The sequence below is a fragment of the Poecilia mexicana genome, unplaced genomic scaffold (assembly GCF_051168715.1).
Source record: "Poecilia mexicana isolate PSO_F unplaced genomic scaffold, ASM5116871v1 scaffold_11, whole genome shotgun sequence".
Classification (NCBI taxonomy): Eukaryota; Metazoa; Chordata; class Actinopteri; order Cyprinodontiformes; family Poeciliidae; genus Poecilia; species Poecilia mexicana.
Genome location: NW_028263380.1, coordinates 6516572 through 6538329, shown reverse-complemented (window position 1 = coordinate 6538329; position 21758 = coordinate 6516572). Strand labels below are relative to the sequence as shown.

Below are 21758 nucleotides of genomic sequence, written 5' to 3'. Positions count from 1 at the left end.
AATGCTATATGAATCCATGGCATCATTAGCTGCTTCAAATAGCAGATTTTGAATAAATAATCTGATAGACTGTCAGCAAACTGAAACTGGGACATTATAGAGCACTTCAGTATACGAATGATCCAAAACATATGGCCAATTCAACACACACTAAACCAGACATCTTTACATGCCCATCTAATAGACTGAACTCTTCTTGTTGCAACAAGAACAAAAAAAAGAACTGAAATAATCCGTCTCCGTATCTAAAATGGCCAAGCCTAAGAAAACATTTGTTTTGAAAATGCCTCCTGCATCAGTGAGATTTTCTGTTATTGTCGAAAGGATTTTCTCTTTTTTTCCCCCCTTTCTTCTTCTTCTTCTTCTTCTTGCAAACAGGTTATTTTACTCACTATTCCTCTGAGGCCTTTTTCACAGAATTTCTGCTAAATAAGGTCCTGGAACTGTGAGTGCCATGGAGAAATCTTCAGCGAGTCGACTGAATCCAGTCTTCTTTTTCACCTGTCAAATAATCACCTTGTTACCGGCCGCATCTCAGCCATGACTGATTCACTCTCCTGCTCCCGTTTTCATGAAGTTTTGCACCTCCATCTCTCCAAAACTTTTCTTCTTCGCCCCTGACTACTTTCCGAAAGGCTTTATGGTAGTGTGAATGTTTGCTGTCAAATGTTTATTGCTTTTACGACGATGCAAAAAAAAAAAAAAGAGACAAAAATCCAGACTAACCACGAATGGATATAATCATTGCAACTTTCAACAATATTGAAGGATCATGTTTTCCTAATTTAAAATATCATGAAACTACTGAAGGAGCACACCCCTAATTAGTTGTATAAAGTACAATACTGGCTAATAAGTGGATACTTGGCAGTTTAATTTCAGCAATATCTATTTGTTTTTACCTGAATCTGAACTTTTTGGTTGCTTAAAGACAGTTTTCTGCTCGACACTTGTCGTTTTTGTAACAAATGTTCTTACTGGTCTTTACTAATAAAAAAAAAATGTCTGTGTGACTGTAAATGTATGGCGTTGTTTGCAAAGTGACAGTAGGATGTGAATCATAGTACACCCATTTCCAAGAAAACCAGACTACGACACTACAGAAAAAGAAGTCGATGTAAGTGCAGGTTTCAAATCTGTTTATCAAACGCCACGTTTGAGTCTTTGCAGTATCGAATAAATTCCCTAAATTGCATAAATTTTGCACCTTAACTCTCGCCACATTCCGAATAAACAGTTATCCTCCTAATTTGTTAAAAATATAATTTCCATTACATCATCGCAGTCTGCCACTGACTCACTCTCCTCACCCTGCCTTAGCTATCATTAGTCCACTGTACCTCTGACGGCTCCTGCCCCACTTTTCTGGCCTAATAAAGAGGCTCCGACTGGCCGTGGCACCGGTTGTGCTACTGCGCTCCGCAGAAGCAAGACGAGCTAATCTGATTGGCCGACGGGCTCTCACGCACAGCTGTGCCACGGTAACAATGCGTTCACTGTGGAGTCCAGCTGGCACTGGTTATGCCACTGTACACGAGCTAACAAGTGAGTGACCAGTCAACAAGAAGGAACATCTAATTACGACCTGCTGGTTCAGCTTGGCCCGAAACAGACGAGTTCCTGTCAAAAACACTAAAGCACACACGCGGTCGGTAACAAACAAAACACCTGTCAGGTTTTGGACCAGGTAGGGGAAATGACGACGTCCTGTGCTTCCGTTAGAGCAGGAGGGAGGCGGGGTGTAAGAGAGGATATACTACGGGAACACGGCAGGAAAGTGGGGTAAAAACCGGTGGTTTCCCGACCAAAACGGGAGACTCGACAGGTATGCGTATATAATTACTTTCTATTCTATTTTGACAGATTTATTTAGACGTTACTGTCTTTGTAAATTCTAGAAAGACTTAACAGTTCGGACATAAAACATATTTGTATTTTATGTTTTGTCTAAATTCCCCCGAAGAACCAACTTCTGCCCTGGAAGAAATCAGAACTGACGGCAGACCGTCTTCGCTTTCTTTCTGCTCTCTCCGTCTTATCCAGACCTCTAATAGCAGGGTAGTCTAACCGAGGGAGAAACAGGCCAGGGTTACCCCAGCGACCCAAACACAGCAGGAGAGCTGGTGGAGCGGGGAAGAGGGGGGACTGTGGAAAAGAGACCGAGTTGAAAGACCGCTTGTTATCGGTGCCAGCAGTTCATTTATCCGGGTCTTTTGCCACCACCTCTGTTTGATGAGCCGTGACGAGACAAAGAACGAGGCTCTGTTTGCATTTCATCGATTAAAGATCCTCGAACACTCTCCTTTTTTTGTTTTTTTGTTTTTGTCGTTTCCTGCCTCCCTGGGTGAGGTTCACCTGCGAGATTTCTAAAGAGATTTATTAACGTTCACAGTCAGAGGCCGCTTGCAGGTCCAACCGATGCAAACCTAATTGTTTTCAAGCTGCTGAAAAGCGCCATCTGGAGGCCAAACAGCGAGCCCGCACACACTCAACAGAAGAGCCGATCTATATTTTATACTTGGCAGGATTAGTTTTTCCTTTTGTAGTCCTTTCTAGTACAAGCTGCCAAACAGCAATGACACCAAAAATCTGTGAAGGCCCAGAGGCTCTAACTGCATCACACAAAAGTATTCATACCTCTTATACTTTCCCACATTTATTCACATTACTACTGCAAACTTTACTGTATCCCTTTAGGTTTTTTTCTGTAACCGGTCGACACTAAATGGATTGTAACTGTGAAGAGGAAGAAAAATATACATGCTTTCACAAACAACAAGCTGAAAAGTAAAAGAAAATGTTATGACTGATGTTCTAATTGCAGCTTGCTACAAGCCCCATAGAGGAGACTCAGGAACCACAGAACGTGTTCTGGTACGATTAGACAAAAACTTATCTTTTAGGCCCCAAAAGTGCCAACTGTGGCAGAAAATTTACACAACACATCACCCTTATAAACCTGGGCAGTGGGCAGTGTTTGGGTCGCTGGGTCCAATCGTTTATCATTTATCGTGAGAAATTTCTTATGAGAATTTTTATTCATCATTGTCTCAATGAATTTCAATTATTGCTAAAAAAAAAAAACTTACTGAAATATTAATTTTTACTATTTTCGTCAACACTTTCTCCACGAGAACATCAGTATTTATCAGTAAGCAGTGATGTTTGTGGTTGTAATGTTTCCAATAAATATATAGATGCAAATACTTCAACACAGCACTTTGAAACCCTTAATCATCCTTTTGATTATAAATAACAAGTGCAGATTTCCGACAGATCAAACGTCACATTCAGATTCCTTCATTCGGTCCCTTTCCTTCTGTACGGACTGAGGCTGCCTCTCTGAAGTCCCCGAGGCGTTGGAGCAACCTGCCAACTCATTGTCCTCCTTTGGATCTTGGGTTTGAGATTTTCATCTCTCTCTCTCTCTACTCTGAAGTTAGCAACACTAACTATACTTTCAGACCAATGACAGACATTTTTTTGGTCCTATATTAGTGTCTTCAGAAAACTAGAAAACTTCCTGTTTGGGCGAGCAACTGTGTAAAACATCAAGTCAAGTGGTAGATTTTTAAAACCGAAGAAATCTCATCAAAACTAAGGAAGACACAGGAGTACGCCGAGCTCTGTAGTGACATTAATAACAGCCACCACAAGTGTTGGTGAAAGAATGAAAAGCTTATTGAAAGGCTCACAGAGTTAATAAATGATAACAGAGCAGACGGCACAGAAGATGGCCACCCATTCGTCTGCCCAAGATCGCTGTGGGAGGGGAGGGAAGAGGCGGAATACCAAGGAGATGTCAGGGATTCGGAGGACAATGACCTGTCACTGTCACAATGCATTATTAATGCTGCCTGCATGCGAGTGTGTGCGACATGTTTTACTTTCACCATCAATAACACACATCTGTCCTCTGTAGACAAGACAAGGGTGAAACGAAGCAGCAAGACATCATGTCTGTATTCCTGTGTGTGTGTGTGTGTGTGTGTGTGTGTGTGTGTGTGTGTGTGTGTGTGTGCGCGCGCGCGCGCATGCGTGTGTTACCTGCTATCTGGCTCGACACCTCTCCTTGTGGCTCTTTAGGGAGGGATCCATCTGCAGACACAAAAATAAAACATTAATAATAGTAAAAATAAGAAGAAACAGAACCGATTCGATTTAATAGGTTCATGTAATCTTAGCGTCGACAGAGAAAAATATTAAATTAGCGCATCCACAACACACAACTGCAGCTGAAATGTCAGGAAACACGCCGCTTAATCGTCTTAGAAGTAAACAATCCGCGTTGTAATTGGTCTGGCATTTCAATCCGCGTCAAAAACAAAGAGCCGGCTCACAGGTTAGCATGCAGCTAACGCGGCGAAGCTAAGCCTATCAAAAAAGTATCAGCTGATCAGAAACGTCGTCCTGCTGACACGAACACACACACGCAGTTTATTTACCTCCTGATAAAGGAACAACAACAGATTATTAGTGATTGATCTGTCACAGCAGCAGCAGCATCTCACAATGAGACATTTTAGAAAAATGTACTTTGAAATTGAGAATATTTTTAGGGTAGAAAAAGAAAATCAAATGTTAAGTAATTGTGTTGAAAAGAAGAAAAACCCAACTGGTACAATTCTTAATACCTCTGGAATATTTACAGTAGCTGGTGGATTATTTTGGTATTATGATATAATTTTTAAAAATTTTTAGAAACATGTCCCACAGGTGTGTTTGCGTGGGAAAAGAAAAGAATTAGACAAAGAATGAAAGAACAAATGTTTAAAAGAACGAGGAAAAAAATGAATGAAAGCGACAATAAAAAGAAAGAACGAACAAACAAGAACAAATGAAAAAACAAAAAAGAACGAATAAATGAACAAGACAGGATGAACAAAAACAAAACAAATGAACGAGAGAAAAGACGAAAGAGCAAACGAGAGAATGAAAAAGGAAAAAACAAAGAAGACAAAAAAAGATGTAGGGAGGGTGGGAGGAAGGAAAGAGAAAATGAAGGAAGGAAGGGAAGGAAAGACACAAGGAAGGAAGAAACAAAGGACAAGAAAGTTAAAATAGAATGAAGAGAAAGTAGGAGAGGCACAAGGAAATGAAGATAAAGAAAGATCAAACCTAAAAATGGAGATAGGTTATAAAAAAAAACAAAAAAATTATTGCATTTGTCCCCAATTTTCTGGTGAATATTAAGTTTTCAGAACTATTTTTGTACTAACAGAGCTGAAATAAGCCCCATTTATGTGACCTCATCAACCACAGTAAAAATAAAAACAACTAAGAAGCCATCTTGGTGTACAGCAGCAGCGTTCTGATACAGCTTCCTCTCCAGGGTCAGTCTGCAGCAGATTACACACGACTCGTCTCCCCGGCCCCCTGCACCTCATGACTGGGGAAGAGCGGATCCTCGGCTCGCGACAACAATCGGCTCATTGATGGAGCCTATAGCTCTGGCAAGCGGGCGGCTGCTGCCGGGACTGAGGCGAGGACACAGTCAGCGTCATGTGCTGCCGACATGTAAACAAACTGCGTGTTGGCCCCACTGACTGTGTGGCACATGCTCCCTCTGCTCTGACTAAGGTCAACTACTTCCTGTTTGTTCCTACAGCAAATGGGTGGAGATGGAGCTTATCCAGCTACAGCACCTGGGTTATTGAACAGCTGATATATTGCCTGGATGTTAAAAGTTTGGGTTAGATATCAAGGCGTATCGGCTTTTTATCAGTGTATGCCTTCATATTTTACATTATCTTTCTGATTTGTATCAATTTTTGGCTTCAGTTGTTGTTAGGACATTTTACATCAAATGTAAATCATTATTTTTGAATTATCAGATCCATATCAAAAGCTTTGTTAGTTTAACGACTTTTCCCCCAGGCACAAATAATCTTCAGGAACATCCAAGAGTAACAGACAAGTGCCAGGGTCTTTCCATCTGTTTTATAGAATCATTTGCCACCAGTGCAGAGCTTGGCCAACATCGGCGTTCCAGTTTCTCTTCAAGAATCATAACATATGAAGATTAATTAACATTCAAAACATTTTTAGCTTAGTGTTCCATCAGGAGTACAGGCAACTTCACGCCTCATCCATGTGTGAGAGAATTTATTGTAAAACAGAATTTTACTACGATTTCTAACATAAAGCCAAATGGATTACAAAGAGGCCATTTTTTTAGATTAGGGAATAGTGTGGTTATTATTAAAATTACCATTAGCAGTAGGATTTTTCATATATTTTACCTCAAGAATGAAGATTCTAAAATCTCCAAAAGGAGGCCAACATTTCTAAGTCCAAGTCTTGCTTTCTCTCGCTCTCTTGCAGCCTGAATTAGCCACACATTTGACATGTAAATAAAAGCTTATTTCAGCCACGTGCTCCGTCTGCAGGATTTATCAATTTGCCTAAAAAGGCCAACAGACAACAACACTGCCAAAACTTTTTGCTGCAAACCAAGGGAAAACTGGCACATAACGTAGGAGACTATTCAGGGAAGGTGAAATTTAGTAGAATTTTTGCCTTTGGCGATTCCCAAGCAATGAAAATAGAACAGAGGAATACACAGAAACTGGCACAAGAGCGTACTTGATTGCGACAACAACCAATGCCAAAGTCTTGTACAAAAACACACACAAAAAAGGCAACTTGAACTCTAAGAGAAATGCCAAGATCCCAAGGGAATGTTCTCTAAGACCGGCTACCTGGGAAAACCTCAAAAGGAATGAAAAGGATAAAGGTGCAGAGAAAGAGAGAGAAAGAAAGAGACAAAAGGAGGCACGAGACAGACCTGCATACTTCACATATTTGCAATGCCAAAGAAGAGCACTTAAGCCGTTGTGTGAAACCATGTAATGCCAGACTGCATTTAGAGGTTGGCCACAATCTAAACAGTAGGACTTGTCTTTGGGCAGGAAGTCAAACATGCATGGACAAAAGGAAAACTATGCATAATGCATGTGTGCTTAAAGAGACTCGTGCTGCCACAAGTGGAGGCTTTTTCCTCCAGGACAGGGCCCGTTAAGAGAAGATATACGCTCTCGCTCCGTGACAGGCAACACAAGCAACCCCCTGAAACGTCACTCAAGCTGTTTGGATAAAGCAGGAGAGATCTCACAGATGTTCAAACGGCCGTTAAAGAGACAAACGCGTCGGGTTCAGTCCTGTAAAACATCCAATCCCTCTCTGCTCTCCCGACAGCGAACCCACCTAGACTTCAGCCCAGATAAACACTGGCCACACTGTGTCCTTAGAGCGAGCTCCTCTTCTACAGACGGCCCGCTCTCGTCCCAAACACACACCGTTTCTGTCTCTGCGCCCGCGTCAACTGGAGACCACCCTTTCTGTGGGCCTCCCACACTTCCCCTTCTCGGCAGGCCCACTCATCATTTGACTCACGCAGAAATAGGAACGGACCCCCCTTCCCTCCATCTCTCCCTTTCATTTGGAAATTTACTAATCGTGTGGCTCATGCTGACTGAACTCGAGGTGTGTGGCGCAAAAACAGTGAGTAATCAGCTGTTGTTTTCAAGGACACAGCTGCAGGGGTCAGACGAAAGACGCAAATGTCAAGGGGAGGCGTGGGTAGCAACATGTTGAGTAAGAGGTCATTCATTCAAGACATTTTATGGTTTGGCAAATCACACTAGAAACTAATATGACATACCTGGAGAGAGAGAGAATGAAGAGACACTGTGTGAAACGATTAATCGTGATGAATTAATCTGATTAATTCAATTGAAATGATCGTCAACTGATTTAGTAATTGACAATAAGCAAATATGTACATTTTGCATTTAAGGTAAAAATAAAAACATTCGTCTGTAAATATGTTTTACCCAAAAGTCCTCAGTGGGATGGTTTTAGCTTCACCTAATTCACATTGACTAAAAGGATGTTATGTAATTACATTATAGGTAATAAAATATATTTCCTTATTTAAAAGAGGAATTGGGTTACTTCTTTATTGAATCTGTTAATGTATTTTTAATATTGTACAAAAAAAGTGGTGGAAATGAAAAATCTGTAGAATGTCCCAATTTTTTTATACGATTAATCAATTCATTATCAGAATCGATAGAATCATTGATTACTAAAATAACTGTTAGTTGCAGCCCTAATACGAGTACAATACTATGCATTTAGACTCAATGAAACTTAATCACAATTACGTAAAACTTTTTTGTTGTGCAAATAAAAAAATGCATTTAAAATAATTTTAAGGCTGGAGCAACAGAATATTTGGTGATGTGAAATAAATCTTTAGCTCAGTTAAGCATTAGTAAATCTTTGTGGACCTTAGCTTGACTGAAAAAAAAAAAAAAGTCTGCAATTGCTTACAAGTTCCAGATTGTTCCTGTAAATTGAACTGTTCACTTTAGCATTGATCGTAAATAAATCTTAACCCAGAGAATTCGCAAATTGTCTTGTATGTTTTTTGTAGCAAAGATTGCCCAACGAGAAGGTCAATTCGTAATTGTGTGACAGATGTGCTTAAAGCTCCTTAATCAGGCTACAGCGTGAACTCTTTTGTACAGAAACTCTCAATTGGCAAACTGTCGATGCAATCATACTGTGTGCCCTCAAAATGGATCCCAGGAGTGAGACTGGCCCTGTTAGGTGGCCAAGATGAAAAATCTTCAGCTCTGCTGTGAAGATCAGTGCCACGGGGAGCCAGCCTGAACCAGGACCGCCAGGCGACGATCTCAAAGACCTCCTGCCGTTGACAGTTGGATTTTATACAAGCCACTGACCGGATCAGTGTCTATGGCATTCTAGCTCCGTAGTTTCAGGGGGAAAACAAAAAAGATGTGAAAACGGTAGTGAGAATAAGAATGAGGAATTGTGAGTGATAGGGGAGGGCAGCGGTGAGAAGGCAGTTTTGAATGCACCAGAGAGACCCAAAGAAAAACGAGTGCAATGGTCTTTCAGGACTTGTCCCAGTTTGGTTCAGTCTCTATACTCTTAAAAATAGCAGCGGAGACCCTTTTGGCAATTTTATCTTTTCCACCAATTCTAATCAATTGAGAGATAACTCTATAGTAACGGTGATGCTATTCATTAAGCTGAAACTGTTTACTCAGGCTGGCACTACACTTCCTCTTCTTTGTTTCTACTCGGTTCTAAACAGACTTACTCAACTCTCTACACGTCTGCATCACTATTCACACTCTCGGGGTTGTTATTTATGCTTTTCAGAGAGGAATATGCAAAGAAAGAGACTGCTCTGCAAAAATGTGATCCCCCCCTCCCACCACCCGCCCAACAACATACCTCCTGTCTTCTCCCTCTTTTCCATCTTCTCTCCATGTTTCTCTTTACCGCCTGCACCACTCTTTCCCCTCTCTGGTTCCAGTTTGTTGTAAGGAGATGGCAACGAGGCAGCAAATTTCTCCCCGAGCTCACACCAATTAGCTGTCACGCCGGAGAAATTACAGAACGGGAGCACGGCAGATGAGAGGGGGGGGGGGGTTGAAAGTGGGACAGGAACCTTTTTATAAACACACTAAGAGGCGAGAGGTTGGCATGCTGGTGTGTGTGTGTGTGTGTGTGTGTGTGTGCTACACGTTTCTTCAATTGGAAAAAAAAAAAAGCAAAATAATACCCAATTTAAATCTATCATAAACAGTCTGACAAATAGGATGATTCCTAGACCAGAGCAGATAGTTTGTGAATGGTTTCCAAACTGGTTTCTCCAAAGTCTGACCGGCCACCTACCCTTTTCAACCCATTTCCATTTTTCTTTAAAAACTTTCATTAACAGCTATATATATTTATTTTTAGTCTTCCTGCAATAAGCGTTAATCAATTAATAATAAAACAAGCAAGACTGATGCCACTTGGATGTATGCAATAACTTTTTAAGTTGTCTTCAGCAATGTAATATTTAGCATTGTTAGCGTTAACCTTAAGCTAGTGGTGTCCAGGTGTATTTCCTTGAAGTGAACCAACATTTCTACACGCCGTATGGTCCATGACAGACAGGAGTCAACTTCTAAAGGAGGGTCAGTTTGTTTCTTTAGCAATTTACCGAAACAGACAAAAATTGGATAAGGTATTGGCGAAGAAGCAATATACCCGACAACGACCAAAATTAAGCTCTCCGTCGTAGCCGCCTCAATAAACACCTCATGCCATTAGAAATTATAATTTGTTTTTCCAAACACCTCGCTGATAACAATAAATTAAGGGTCTTCGTCCCTTAATTTATGGGACTTTAATACCGCAGAGTGTTGCTGTCAGTTCAGCTTAGTAGCCTGGCTAACGTTGTGTTAGCTTATCAGAACAATAAGTTGGGTTTTTGAGTTCCCAAACAGGAAAACATATCAAGCTGAAAATTGGCTGACTTATCAGTGCATCCCTTCATGTCAAGCTTTAACTCACCACAAAAGTCAAATTTTTTAAATACGTCAAACTTCAATTTGAAAGCTTTTCTGCTTACTACGCCCAACTTCTATTGAAAACACCTTGGTTTGTCACCTGACTGACAGCTCTTGGCGCAGGCTGCATGGTTTGTGTGTGTTGCACATAAAACTTAAAACCCTTAAACTCAGTGGCATGTACCCTTACGACCTCCAGACTCATCTGCCCTGTAGCCAGGTGACAGAATCTGCATCTTTCAATGTGTCTGTGTGAGCAGTAAAGTTCTCAGTCATGACACGGGTCCTTTAGAAAATCTATTTTAAGAATGAGCCTAAAGAGAAAACATGGGTCACACACACACACACACACACACACACCCCCCCCCACACACACACACACACACACACACACGAGACATGGTAGCTGCTGTTGCTATGGTGACACTGGTGCCAAAAAGTGCCAGTGTCCCATTTACAAGGGATCAAATACATCTTCCCTCGGGATAGCTCTTGTCAACGTATCCTAGGAATAAAACTTTTTACATGAACATTAACGACAGAACAGTTATTTATTTTTTTTCTGTTGACTAAATCTAAATATCAATTGTTGCTTTTAGGGCTGTTGTAAATGAATATTTTAGTAATCGAGTAATCTATCGATTATTCTTACGATTAATCGAGTAATCGGATAAAAAAAAAATTATAAAATGAAATATTGGTAAATCTGGCATAATACCGGTGTTACTATCAGATATCAATATCAGTCCAATTTTTCATATTTGAGCATCCCTAACAGTTGCTTTTTTGTAGTTTAGAAATCTAACCTGTCACAATAATAGCTCACTTTCTAAGTTAACCAGAAGAAAAGTTATAGAAAAATCTGAAATTATATTGAATTTAATAACAAAGAGGCAGGCTCACAAATATGCTTATAAAAAATGTCTACAATCCAGCTTTTAGTTTATGTATTCATCTTCAGTGAGTTTAATAGATTAATTAAACTCACCTTGCCACCTAACCTGTCACGCTTTGGGTTTGAAAATACGGGAAATGCCGCCTGGAGTGGGAGGAGAGGGCGAATGAACGAACATGGGGTGGAGGGGAGGAAATAGACCAGCGGACTGACGAACAGTTAGACCGGGGGACGAACACGGGGGGAAGCAATACGGGATATTTACGACACCTTCACTGGTCACACTCAGAAACTCATCTACCAGCCATGTACGATGAGCTCCGCCACCCGTTTCTTCAGACCGGGATATGAAATTTATTGTGCGGTTCGTCGGTAAAGCTACATTTACACGGTAAGCATCAGCCACTCAGCCGCCCGCCCTGTTCAGGCTATCCGCTCACCTCAGCGCTCTTCCCGCCGTTCGCTTTCAACCAGCAGCCCCGGAGGAGAAATGCTGCCGTACTCCAGGCATTCCCCCAGTCATTTTAAGGATGCTTATTGGTTCCCCAAAAACGATAAAAAGTCGGGCATTATCATCAATCAATAAAATCCCCACGGGCCAATCTTGAAGATTGGACTTTATGCCGCTGAGACTTAGCTTTTGTCAACAACTCAGAGGCGGAAGTGAGAGCTCCGCGCAACGCAAATGAAGTCCCGGCCGGAACACGGTGCGCTAACTAATAAAACATAAATTAACGAAGCTTCGAGGCAGGTAAATTTTCCTCGAGGAATTTTAGTAATCGAGGTACTCGAATCATTCGAGGAATCGTTTCAGCCCTAGTTGCTTTCCTTGTATGACTGGTTATCTTAGTATTATTATGTTTTAATTCCTTACCTTTCTTTCCAGGTCTCTACATTGGTAGACTCCAACCGAAAAAGAGAGTAATCCCGAAGAATAAAGACCAGATTAGATTAGGTCAGCGTGCATAATCCAATGATCTCTCACCTCCAACACGCTCAAAGCCTTTATAGCCGACAACATCAAGCCAACCGAGCCGAGGAACCTGTCCTGGTCCCATCCAGCTGCTGTCTGCATGTAATCTGTAGGGTCAGGATCAAGATCACAAACATTCGGACTTTCGAACTGAAAAAGGTTTCTTTAACTCGCTCCTTTACACAAGTCACTCTTTCCGTCCAAGAAAACTTAAGAACCTGTTGAGACACACCTCTCACCGTGAGAAGTGAACATTGTTCCGTCTTAATCGCAGTCTGGTTCTTTTTGTTCAAGTGGATTCGATTTCAGCGATGCACAGACAAGTTCGAGCTGACATCATACGCGCTTTGGGCTAAATACAAAACAGTGGAGATCATCAGTTTACAGAATGGCTTTGCTCTCTCAGTGTGTGTTCAGCCAGGTTCCACGACCCTAGATTGACCTTCTAGGCATTTCTAGTGTGGATTCAAACTAGAGGCAACAAAACTTGAGATGTTGAGATTTCTAAATGGCTGACTTTGGAGTCCCTGGTTCTAGAGTCCTGTCACTTTATAATTGTGCGGTCTCCCAACCAAATTTTTCCACCCTTTACGATGACATTCACAGTGAAAGAGAGATTGAATTGGCTGCTGCTGCTCCCTGTGTTTGTCACATGGCCTTCTCTGTGCCAAGATACGCCTCGACAGCTATCCGTGTAAGGAAGCTTCGTTGAAAGACTATACCTAGTTCATTGTCTGGAAGATAATACAGGTGACTGGGTTAACCAGGGTAGAAAAAAAAAGCCAACATACTCCTGTGAAAGTGAGGAAGCGTGAAAAGCTGTCGACAGAGAGCAGACGGTAGTGGCTTCACACGGCTCATCGTCGTGTGAACCACGTGAAAGTGGAGAAGTCCTCTTTGAAACGCACTGAATCTGCTCACGTAGGCAGATTCATTCTACATTAGTACATTCTGTGCAAAGAATATAGAAATGACAAGATGAGTTGGAGCCAAATTGCTACCGCAGTTGATAAACCCGGTATGTTTTCAGCTGTTCTTCGTTAACGTGACATAAATAGGTTATAATGATTTTCATTCAGTCAGGACTTTACGCTGACTCTAGCCACATGCATTGCAGGTAGATTCTAGTAAAGCATTGATTAATGCCTGGTTTTAAAATTAGTTAACTGGACTTGTAGCCATTATTTTGAGCCCATGTGGCTGAACACCACACGGCATGACAAACCCGATTGGACCGTTATACCTAGGATTTCTGTCGGCTAATGTGTGGTCTCTCAGGTTTGGAAATGGGCCGACAATCGGCCGACAACTCGTGTAGTGTGCGCTGGACATTACACTGAGGAAATGAGGAAGGGAGGGTCAGAGGAGAACACCGGAACTGGAGCTGAGCCTTTTTTCATTCAGTGTCATCAAGAGAAAGAAAAAAAGGCAGGAAGAGACGATAAAGCCAATGATTAAAATGAGGTCAATAGGTTTAATTTATCGTGCGATTAATTGATTTATCGTTTATCGCGACAAGCCTAACTACACGGTTCTTAAATTTGTACGAAAGCATTACCAAGCAGGCGTGAAAGCTCATTTGAGCTAAAATTGTCGTTAAAGGCTCCAGGGGTCAAATATCCTGTTCTGTAAGCCATTTTCACAGTCAAATGGTGAGGATGTTCAAAAGAATGTGTGGACAATTTGTTGCAGCTTATTTCCACAGATGCTTCTCAGACATGCCCTTCACAGCAAGACATTTTCAGCTGGAGACAAAGAAGAGAGCGGAAATCTGGGAAGTTCAGACTACTTAACAATGTAAATGTTTAGAAAGCGTATGCGGTTTATTTAAGCAGTCGTCTTTGACCAGCTACGAAATAAAAGCATAAAAACACTTCTGGTTCTAAAGGACGCATGGGGAATAATTCAGTCCTTCAACATAGCTTTTTTTGTTTGCTTCGCTTTGCTTCTAAAAAGGTTTGGACAGTAGTTTTTTTTATTTTTATCTGGTGTAAGGAGGGCATTATTCTAGTCTGTCGTGGTAAAGCAGGAACTTTGCCTTCAGCTCTTTATTTACTGCTCTGGCTACAAGCCACCATTGACCTGCGGCCATCACACACGGATAACAGCCGAAAAGAAAACCAAGATGCCTTGTGAAGGTCTCAGAAAAGCGTTTCCTCTGTTAGGTGATTGGGTTTTGCAATGGAGCAAGGAGACCTATCATGTGGAAAGAGCTAGAAATACAGCTGAAAGGACTTACTTGAAGCTAACTAGGACTTCTCCTTGACGGGTCCTGGTCATTTCATCACTGCTTTGCCGTTTTATACCCAAGTTGTACCCAAAGAAGTTTTTTGTCAGGGAACCTTTTGTAATATTCAAACCTACCATGGGCATGTTTTATACCCGCTTTTGCAACCAGTGATTTCAAGGTGCAAATGCCATCTGACAATTGTACAATTACTACAAAAACAAAGCATGACACAAAATTTTCCCAAAATGTAAGTTGCAAACATCTGGGTCTCGCACGTCAGAGGACGTCTGGTCTGACAAAGGCGCTCCCATACTTCACCCGAAGCCAAACAGTCGACTTCGGGTCGCATCGTGGTTACGCGACGCCAGCATTTGCACGCACCTTTTACATTATAGACCACTTGGGAACACCCTGCCACTTCTCACAATAATTACCAAAACTGAAAAAAGAAGACAGGTGGGTAGGGGCACAACACGTATTACAAGGGGACAAGATGGTAATGGGGCAAACTGACCAGTGACCCTCCTGGACATCTGCCCTTCCTAGGTCATCTAGGCACATCCCACTGGGAGCAGCATGTCCTGTGAGGAAGTACAAGACAGATGTCTTGGTTTCCTTCTTGGAAATGTTACCTTCGAGCCCCAAATTCACTCTTGCCAACAGGCTACCTCACTAAAAGCCTTTCAGGGAATTGCTGACATATTCACAAATTGTCCCTCTCTCTAATGTGTTTGACATTTTACTATGTGAACAAGAAGTCTAAAGCAAATATGCTATTCACACACACCTGACCTCCAGACATCTTTAGTACATTTCAGGGCTTACATACGCATGGGAAAACGAGGGGCTTATAATCTGTATAAAGTCTACATTGAACACAACATTGCAATCATTTGTATCCTTCCATCCCAAAAAAAGACAGGGCGATAATGCAAATCTACTTCGCGCCGCATTAGGCTTTAGCCTGTGCTGTGTGACTGACTCGGCAGCTTTGAGCCTGGAGGAAACCTTCCACCGATGGAGCTCAATCAGTCTCCATCTCACCAGATCAATAGCCATTAGCCTCGGAGAGCGTCCGTCTTCTCATCTGTGTTCGCAGACCTCATGCTGGATGAATGGGACCCGAGTCATAAACATGGGCTCCGGATCAGATTTCTGCTTCCTTTTCCTCGTACTTGTCTGTTTCCCCTTGTTTTATTGTACAAACACACAGCATGCTCATTCAGATATTACAGAGCAAGTATATGAATGGCTTACAATGGTTTAAAGGCTGTCAAGTAGCCAAGGGCCAGCGGGGGCTCTTCATCTTAATGCATTGAGCAGAAACACTACCAGCACAAATACGAACAATAATTTTAACATTAAGACACTTAAAAACCACACACACACACACAAAAAAAAGACTAAAAATAAAAACGTCTGTATTGAAGAGAGGTGGATTTTCTACTGTTAGCTTCCAGTGAAACACACACAGGACACTTGTTTTGGTTTCATTTTGTCTCAGAACAAAGAAACCCGAAACAATGCGACTAAAACAAAGGAGGAGAAAAACATGAAATAGATATTGGTGAAAAATAAATAAAGGGCAAAAAAATAATAATTAAACAGGCAACAGGCAAGAAAGTAAAGAAAGCAGACAGTTGAGTAAAGATGGTAAATGATGAAGAACCGGAGAGGAAAGATGTGTATGGAGTTTGATGTGGGGGTTGGAGGGGCTCCTGTGCGAAGAACCTCAGACTTTGCAAGTCATGACAAGACTTTTCAAATACATGAAGAGGAAGTTCACAAGCAGCACAGAAAGAGTCTCCCCCTCCCCTTCACTCGTGCTAATAAAAAAAGTAGCATCGGTCTTAGCCACACACCGTCTTCAAAACTGGAATCAGTGATCAGAACAAGAAAGTTAATCAGCAACATTAGCTTTAAAGGCTAATCTAATCAGTTTGTTGTCATTTTTATTCCACATCTAGACAGCTTTTCTTTGGAAACGTCAACAGATTAGTGGCAAACATCTGAACAAACTGCAATCAGCTCTGCTGCAAAATATAGAACATCGGTTATCTAATTTGGGCTGGTTTATTCTAGACCTAATACTTGATATGCACCACTTGAGTCGCCAAATTACGGATGTTTTCCGTTGATCTGCATTATGAAATTATGTCAGTTTCTTCAATTCCTTTACATTAAATGTTTCAAAACTCCCAGCATTATCTATGGATAAGCACATCAACAACATATGTAGTTCTGCACATTAAATTTTGAGTTTACAAAAATTCACATAAAGGTTTTTTTTTTCCCTGTTAAATTCAAAACTTCTACCTCCATCTAAGAACATGCAACATGTGTGGAACATTTTCCCACAGTTTTATATCTGCCCACATGTTTCTAGGTCTCGCAGACTACATTACAACAACATGCCGGTCAGGGTTTGTTGTGTCGCAAGACTTCAAATGCACATCACATCAGCAATGATTGACAAAACGCACCAGGAAAAAAGTCTTGTCACGGCTAACAGCGGCCGCCGCAGATTTGTTCCAGAGACCTCTTTTATTTGCTTCTGCTGCAGCGGTTGCGCCACGGCCATAAACGCATAAAAAGGTTAAATCGGCAACGCTTCTCAACCTGTTAAATTAAAGGTAATAAATGGTCCAAGTGAGATAAGGAGGTGTTTATGGCACTCTGCAGATAGCATTGTTGTAATTTGAGAGAAGAATAGTAGAAATCCATATGAAGGATGTGCACTTCACAAAAAAAAACAAAGTTTGTTTGCAAGAATGTTTCTTGCTTCGCTTTTTAAGCGGAAACCAAAAGATCACCTCAATGCGGATACCGAACTTCCCTCTGCGGTTCGTTATCTCGCTAGACCCAAAACCACAGGAGCCAGAGGGTGGCAAGTCAACGCGCTGCATCCTGTGTGTGTGTGTGTTTTGTAAAAAAAGTCAGTTTGTTTGTATATATACAGGTATGTCTCATGACCTAATTGGCTAAATTACTCAAAACACCTGCAAATGTTTCCTGGTATTTTAATTGTCATTGTAGGTAAAAAATAAATAAATAGAGTATATTACTGCCAAAAAAATCTCAGAAATTTTCTAGAAAAACAAGGAAATTTCTGACTTTGAAAAGTCTAAAATTTGCTAGAAAAAAACTCAGAAATTTAAAAACCTAAACTTTTTTAAAACCTAAAAAAAATAAAACCTTATTCAAAATTCATGCTTCAGTAGACATTTCAACATCTTGAGTCTATCAAAACTTATTCTTTTTTATCTCACTTTCTAATTAAATTATGATGTTTACACTGAAAAAGTACAAGCTGGACTAGATGGTTTGGTTGAGCCGTGACTGTTTCTAATGATGAAAATAGCTGAATTATTACAGGTCAATTAAATGCCATTTTGTCAAATATATTCTGAAACTTTCTTGGCAATATTTACTTGTGTTTTTTTTTTTTCCTTAATTTTGAGTGACGCCTTTTTAGCGATTCTAGTGTAAACTAGAGGTGTGCCGATCGATCGGTCACCGATCATAATCGGGCCGATTTTCGTGAAAAAGTGCATGATCGGTGATCGGCGATCATTGTCTCTTTTACCGATACCGATCACCTGCTTCTCATTTCACAGCCTGCTTGTGCAGCTGGTCTCCTCTTTCCTTCACTCTGCGCAAACGCGCAACAACAAATCCTAAGCGATGTGGAACTATAACGCACTGAGTGAATGGGGAAGTTTGCGTGTTGTGGGGAAAATTGAAGCACGTCAAAAATGCATCAACACAACGAAGCTAATACGACATAAAAACAATGCCATACTTGACGGAGTTTGGCTACATCGAGGCTCACTGCAGTAAAAAAGACATACGGAGGATCAGATAGCAGGTAAAGCAGCGCACAGCTACAAACACTCACCTGGATTAGCATGACGGTCAGAAAGCTAAACAAATAACCTGCAAAATTATTTAAGTCTTCGAGCTGCGATGTAAGACGCTGGTTCTGCTCTCCTGTTGAACCGCTGCTACGCTACAGGTAGTAATATCTGACAGACGGAGCTTCGCTTCTGCTCCACCTGGTAGTGACTCTCACACCGAACCTCTGTTTAAAGCTGCAGCATCTAACTTAAAAAAATAAATTTTACATACGTATTAAAACTTTCGCTGTCCTAACATGAGACAGATAATCTCTAAAAAAATAATCGATCTCCTCCCTGTTCTGCATAATTACTCCGCTCAGTCAGAAACAGCCAATCAGAGCTAGCAGTAATCAGCTAGCCGCCATGCTAACAGGAAGTTTTCGTTCAGTAACTCTGGATTGTTTATTGTAATGGATCCTGTTTTTGCCTTTGAATGTTAAGTTTTATACTTGAACTTCTTGGCAATGTTGAGAGGTTTTATTTTGGCTCTTTGCATTATTTAGCCTCCTCAGAGCCTTCATATGTTATCAGTCTGTTAAAGATAGTTTTATCAATACCAGTACAATTTGCACAAAGCCTGTTTTGTTTAGTTTTCTTCTTGGAAAAAGTTATTAAAAACAAGTGTTTGTCTAAATTAAGGTGAATTCATGGTTCCTTTTTCCACATAATGTAACCGGTAGTGTTTATGATAAAAAATAAATAAATAATAATTATGTGATCGGTATCGGTGATCGGTATCGGTGTATCGGCAGGAAAAAACCTGATCGGCACATCCCTTGTGTAAACTGAGGGACATGCCGTATATTACCCCAGAATAACAGCTTTAAATTCGCTGTAGCCATCCTAATTCTTAACCATTAACTACTCTGTACATCTCAAAAAACTGCATTGCCCTGTGAGGTTTTAACATTTGTTTTGATATACAGTTCTGAGGTAACCCACCTACCTAATGGGTGTTTAAACACATGGAAGCATCAAAACAAATACCCAGCTCACACATTTTTCTCTATGTTCAGTATGCTGGGTTAAAATAGAACATAACCTTATGTTTAAGTGACCGCTTGAATCTCCACAAGGAGCTCTGGAATTCACAGTTTATGAGCCATTGTTGCACTGACTATAGGCCCGCATCTGCTTACACCATACAGTCCTCACTCACAAATTAGCCTGCTGAAATAACATGCTAGCATTTTATTATACAGTCTGTGAAAAGAAGCGTTTAGTATATGACGGCACGTTACATTACTCGTTTTATTACGGAAATAAGACATTGGCTGGTACTGGGGAGAAAAAAAGGTAACATTTAGCCATGGTAGCTATTTGGGGTGCGGGGGGTAAAAAAAAGCTAGCTTTGGTTGTTCAGTGCACACCCAGGTTATATGTGCCACGCCATGTATTGTTTACATAGCCTGCGCGGCTGTGCTCGCTGTGACAGCATGGGAAACGACGCATACCAACGCCAAGAGAATACATTATTCTGAACAGACACGCATTATCTATATCCTCGCTTAATCTGCAGAGAAACTGGGAAAACATGAATCAGACTGGTGACTGGTCCACCCACAGTCAAGCTAGCTCAGCTTGAAGGAGCTAGCATCCACTAGCCAGCAGCGAGGATCCACCAAATCTGAGCCAGGAGTCCTTAGCTTCCAGGCTAGCACACAGAGCACAGTGTTCAAACATGTGGATTAAACAACCAGCCCATTATCAAACACTGGGTTCATGCAATAAATATTAAATACTCCATTTGTAGCCGAAAAGAAATCACTCTTCTTGTACTATAGGCTGACTCAATGTCTCTTTGACACATACAGGTCTGGTGGCTAAAGTAGAACATTCCAGTTTTCCTTACAATTTAACTCCAGCTGTTTTTTCCACTATTCGTGTTTTACTATGCAACTGCTGGGCTGTATGCGTTTAATAACCATATTAAGACAAGAGCACAGGGTTGAACTTCCAAACACCAGAACCAGACAAAAACAGCAAAATCGAGGAGCTGTCCGAAAATGGAACTCGGGAGAGTTAGCAGTCCTGCTAATGCTGAGCTATATGTTGTAGAAGCAGAAATCGATCAGATAGGACATATACACAACAGCATTAGCCTTGGCTATTTACTATGCGTTTCACTTAAGCATATGAGGGGAATTTACAGACTGTTTTCATTATGAACCACTAAGAAGACCACACAGATGGGAAACAAGGTCCATCTAGTAGCTGGACCAAAGGAAGCTTGGTCTCCCACTCCTTACCGGTCTTAAAGAACGCCTCTATGTCGCCGGCGTCCTTCGTGGTTTCCTCCGCTCCTTCCCCGGAGCTCATGGCTGCCTCGACCAGATCCCCCGAGCGCACTACCTCCTAAGTGGAAGATACCTCCAAAAAACGAGAAAAAGATTGAGCACGGTCTCTCCGGCCCTGGAAAAAAGCGTCATGGAAGCCACACGGATGGCTGCGGGGACTGGTGAGTGTTAGCCGTGCCATCTGCAAACCTCCATCTTGGGGTAACGTAATTGGAAACGATCAGACAGGGGGCACCGGGTTCCTCCTCGGAGTGGAGCCGAGGCGAGAGTCTGCAAGGCGGCGGGAGGGGCTGGGTCGCTCGGCTCGGTGAATCTCCGTCAGATTTCGGAAATGAGCAGACGTCGGTTCATCAAGGAACAACAGGAGTGCAACTTAAGAGGCCAAATATGGATCATTACAAGTTATAACAAAAACAATAACGTGACAAAACAGCGCCTCATATTATATTTGTGAAAAATTAAAGCATTTAAGTCACTGAATTCACAATTTTACTTTAATTTATGAGTTGTATGTTGTAGTAACAGAAACATCTTGGGGGTGTAAGCACACAGATAGAAACTGATTGTTTTAAGAGAATACTAAAGGTTTAGTTGGTAATTCTTCAAGAAAGTAAAACTGCAGTAAGGAAAGTCTCCCGGAAACAACAATACCAGAAAAGGTCAGCTGCTTTGGTTAAGATCCTGTCATGGTAGGCTTTATTAGGCGACAGCTGACCGCTTGTGGCTGCTGCCATCTGCTGGATGAATCTGGAATTGATGCATTAGATCTGCTCCAACATCATGTATGAAATAAAAAGCGTGATTGTGTACATACAAATACTTCTCTAAATTTTTCCACATATTGTCAAGTTACAATCACAAATTTCAATGTATTTTATTAGAATAATACATCAAATTTAAAATTATGCATCATTTGGGAGGTAAAGGGTGAATCTTAATTTTTTTTTAAGTTGTTGCTGTTATCTGACTATTGTAACATTTGCATTCAATCTCCCAAGACATTACTTTTTTTTTTTTTAAATCTCCTTTTTGCATCTCCTTTTTAGGTATTTCTCTCTGTAATTTGCTCACTTAGAGTGGGACTTTTT

The 21758-nt window shown here is 41.2% G+C and overlaps 1 protein-coding gene across 1 annotated transcript in view; it reads right to left on the bottom strand.

Moving 5' to 3' along the window:
* Positions 1-21329, bottom strand: part of LOC106922640 (triple functional domain protein) — an 84007-nt gene extending 62678 nt beyond the window's left edge. Inside the window, exons 1-2 of the mRNA XM_014995222.2 lie at positions 20623-21329; positions 4048-4098 (exon numbers count right to left, since the gene is read on the bottom strand). Coding sequence (XP_014850708.2) covers positions 4048-4098; positions 20623-20692 — 121 coding nt within the window. The 5' untranslated portion in view covers positions 20693-21329. The remainder of the gene's footprint in view (positions 1-4047; positions 4099-20622) is intronic.
* Positions 21330-21758: the final 429 nt, after the last annotated feature.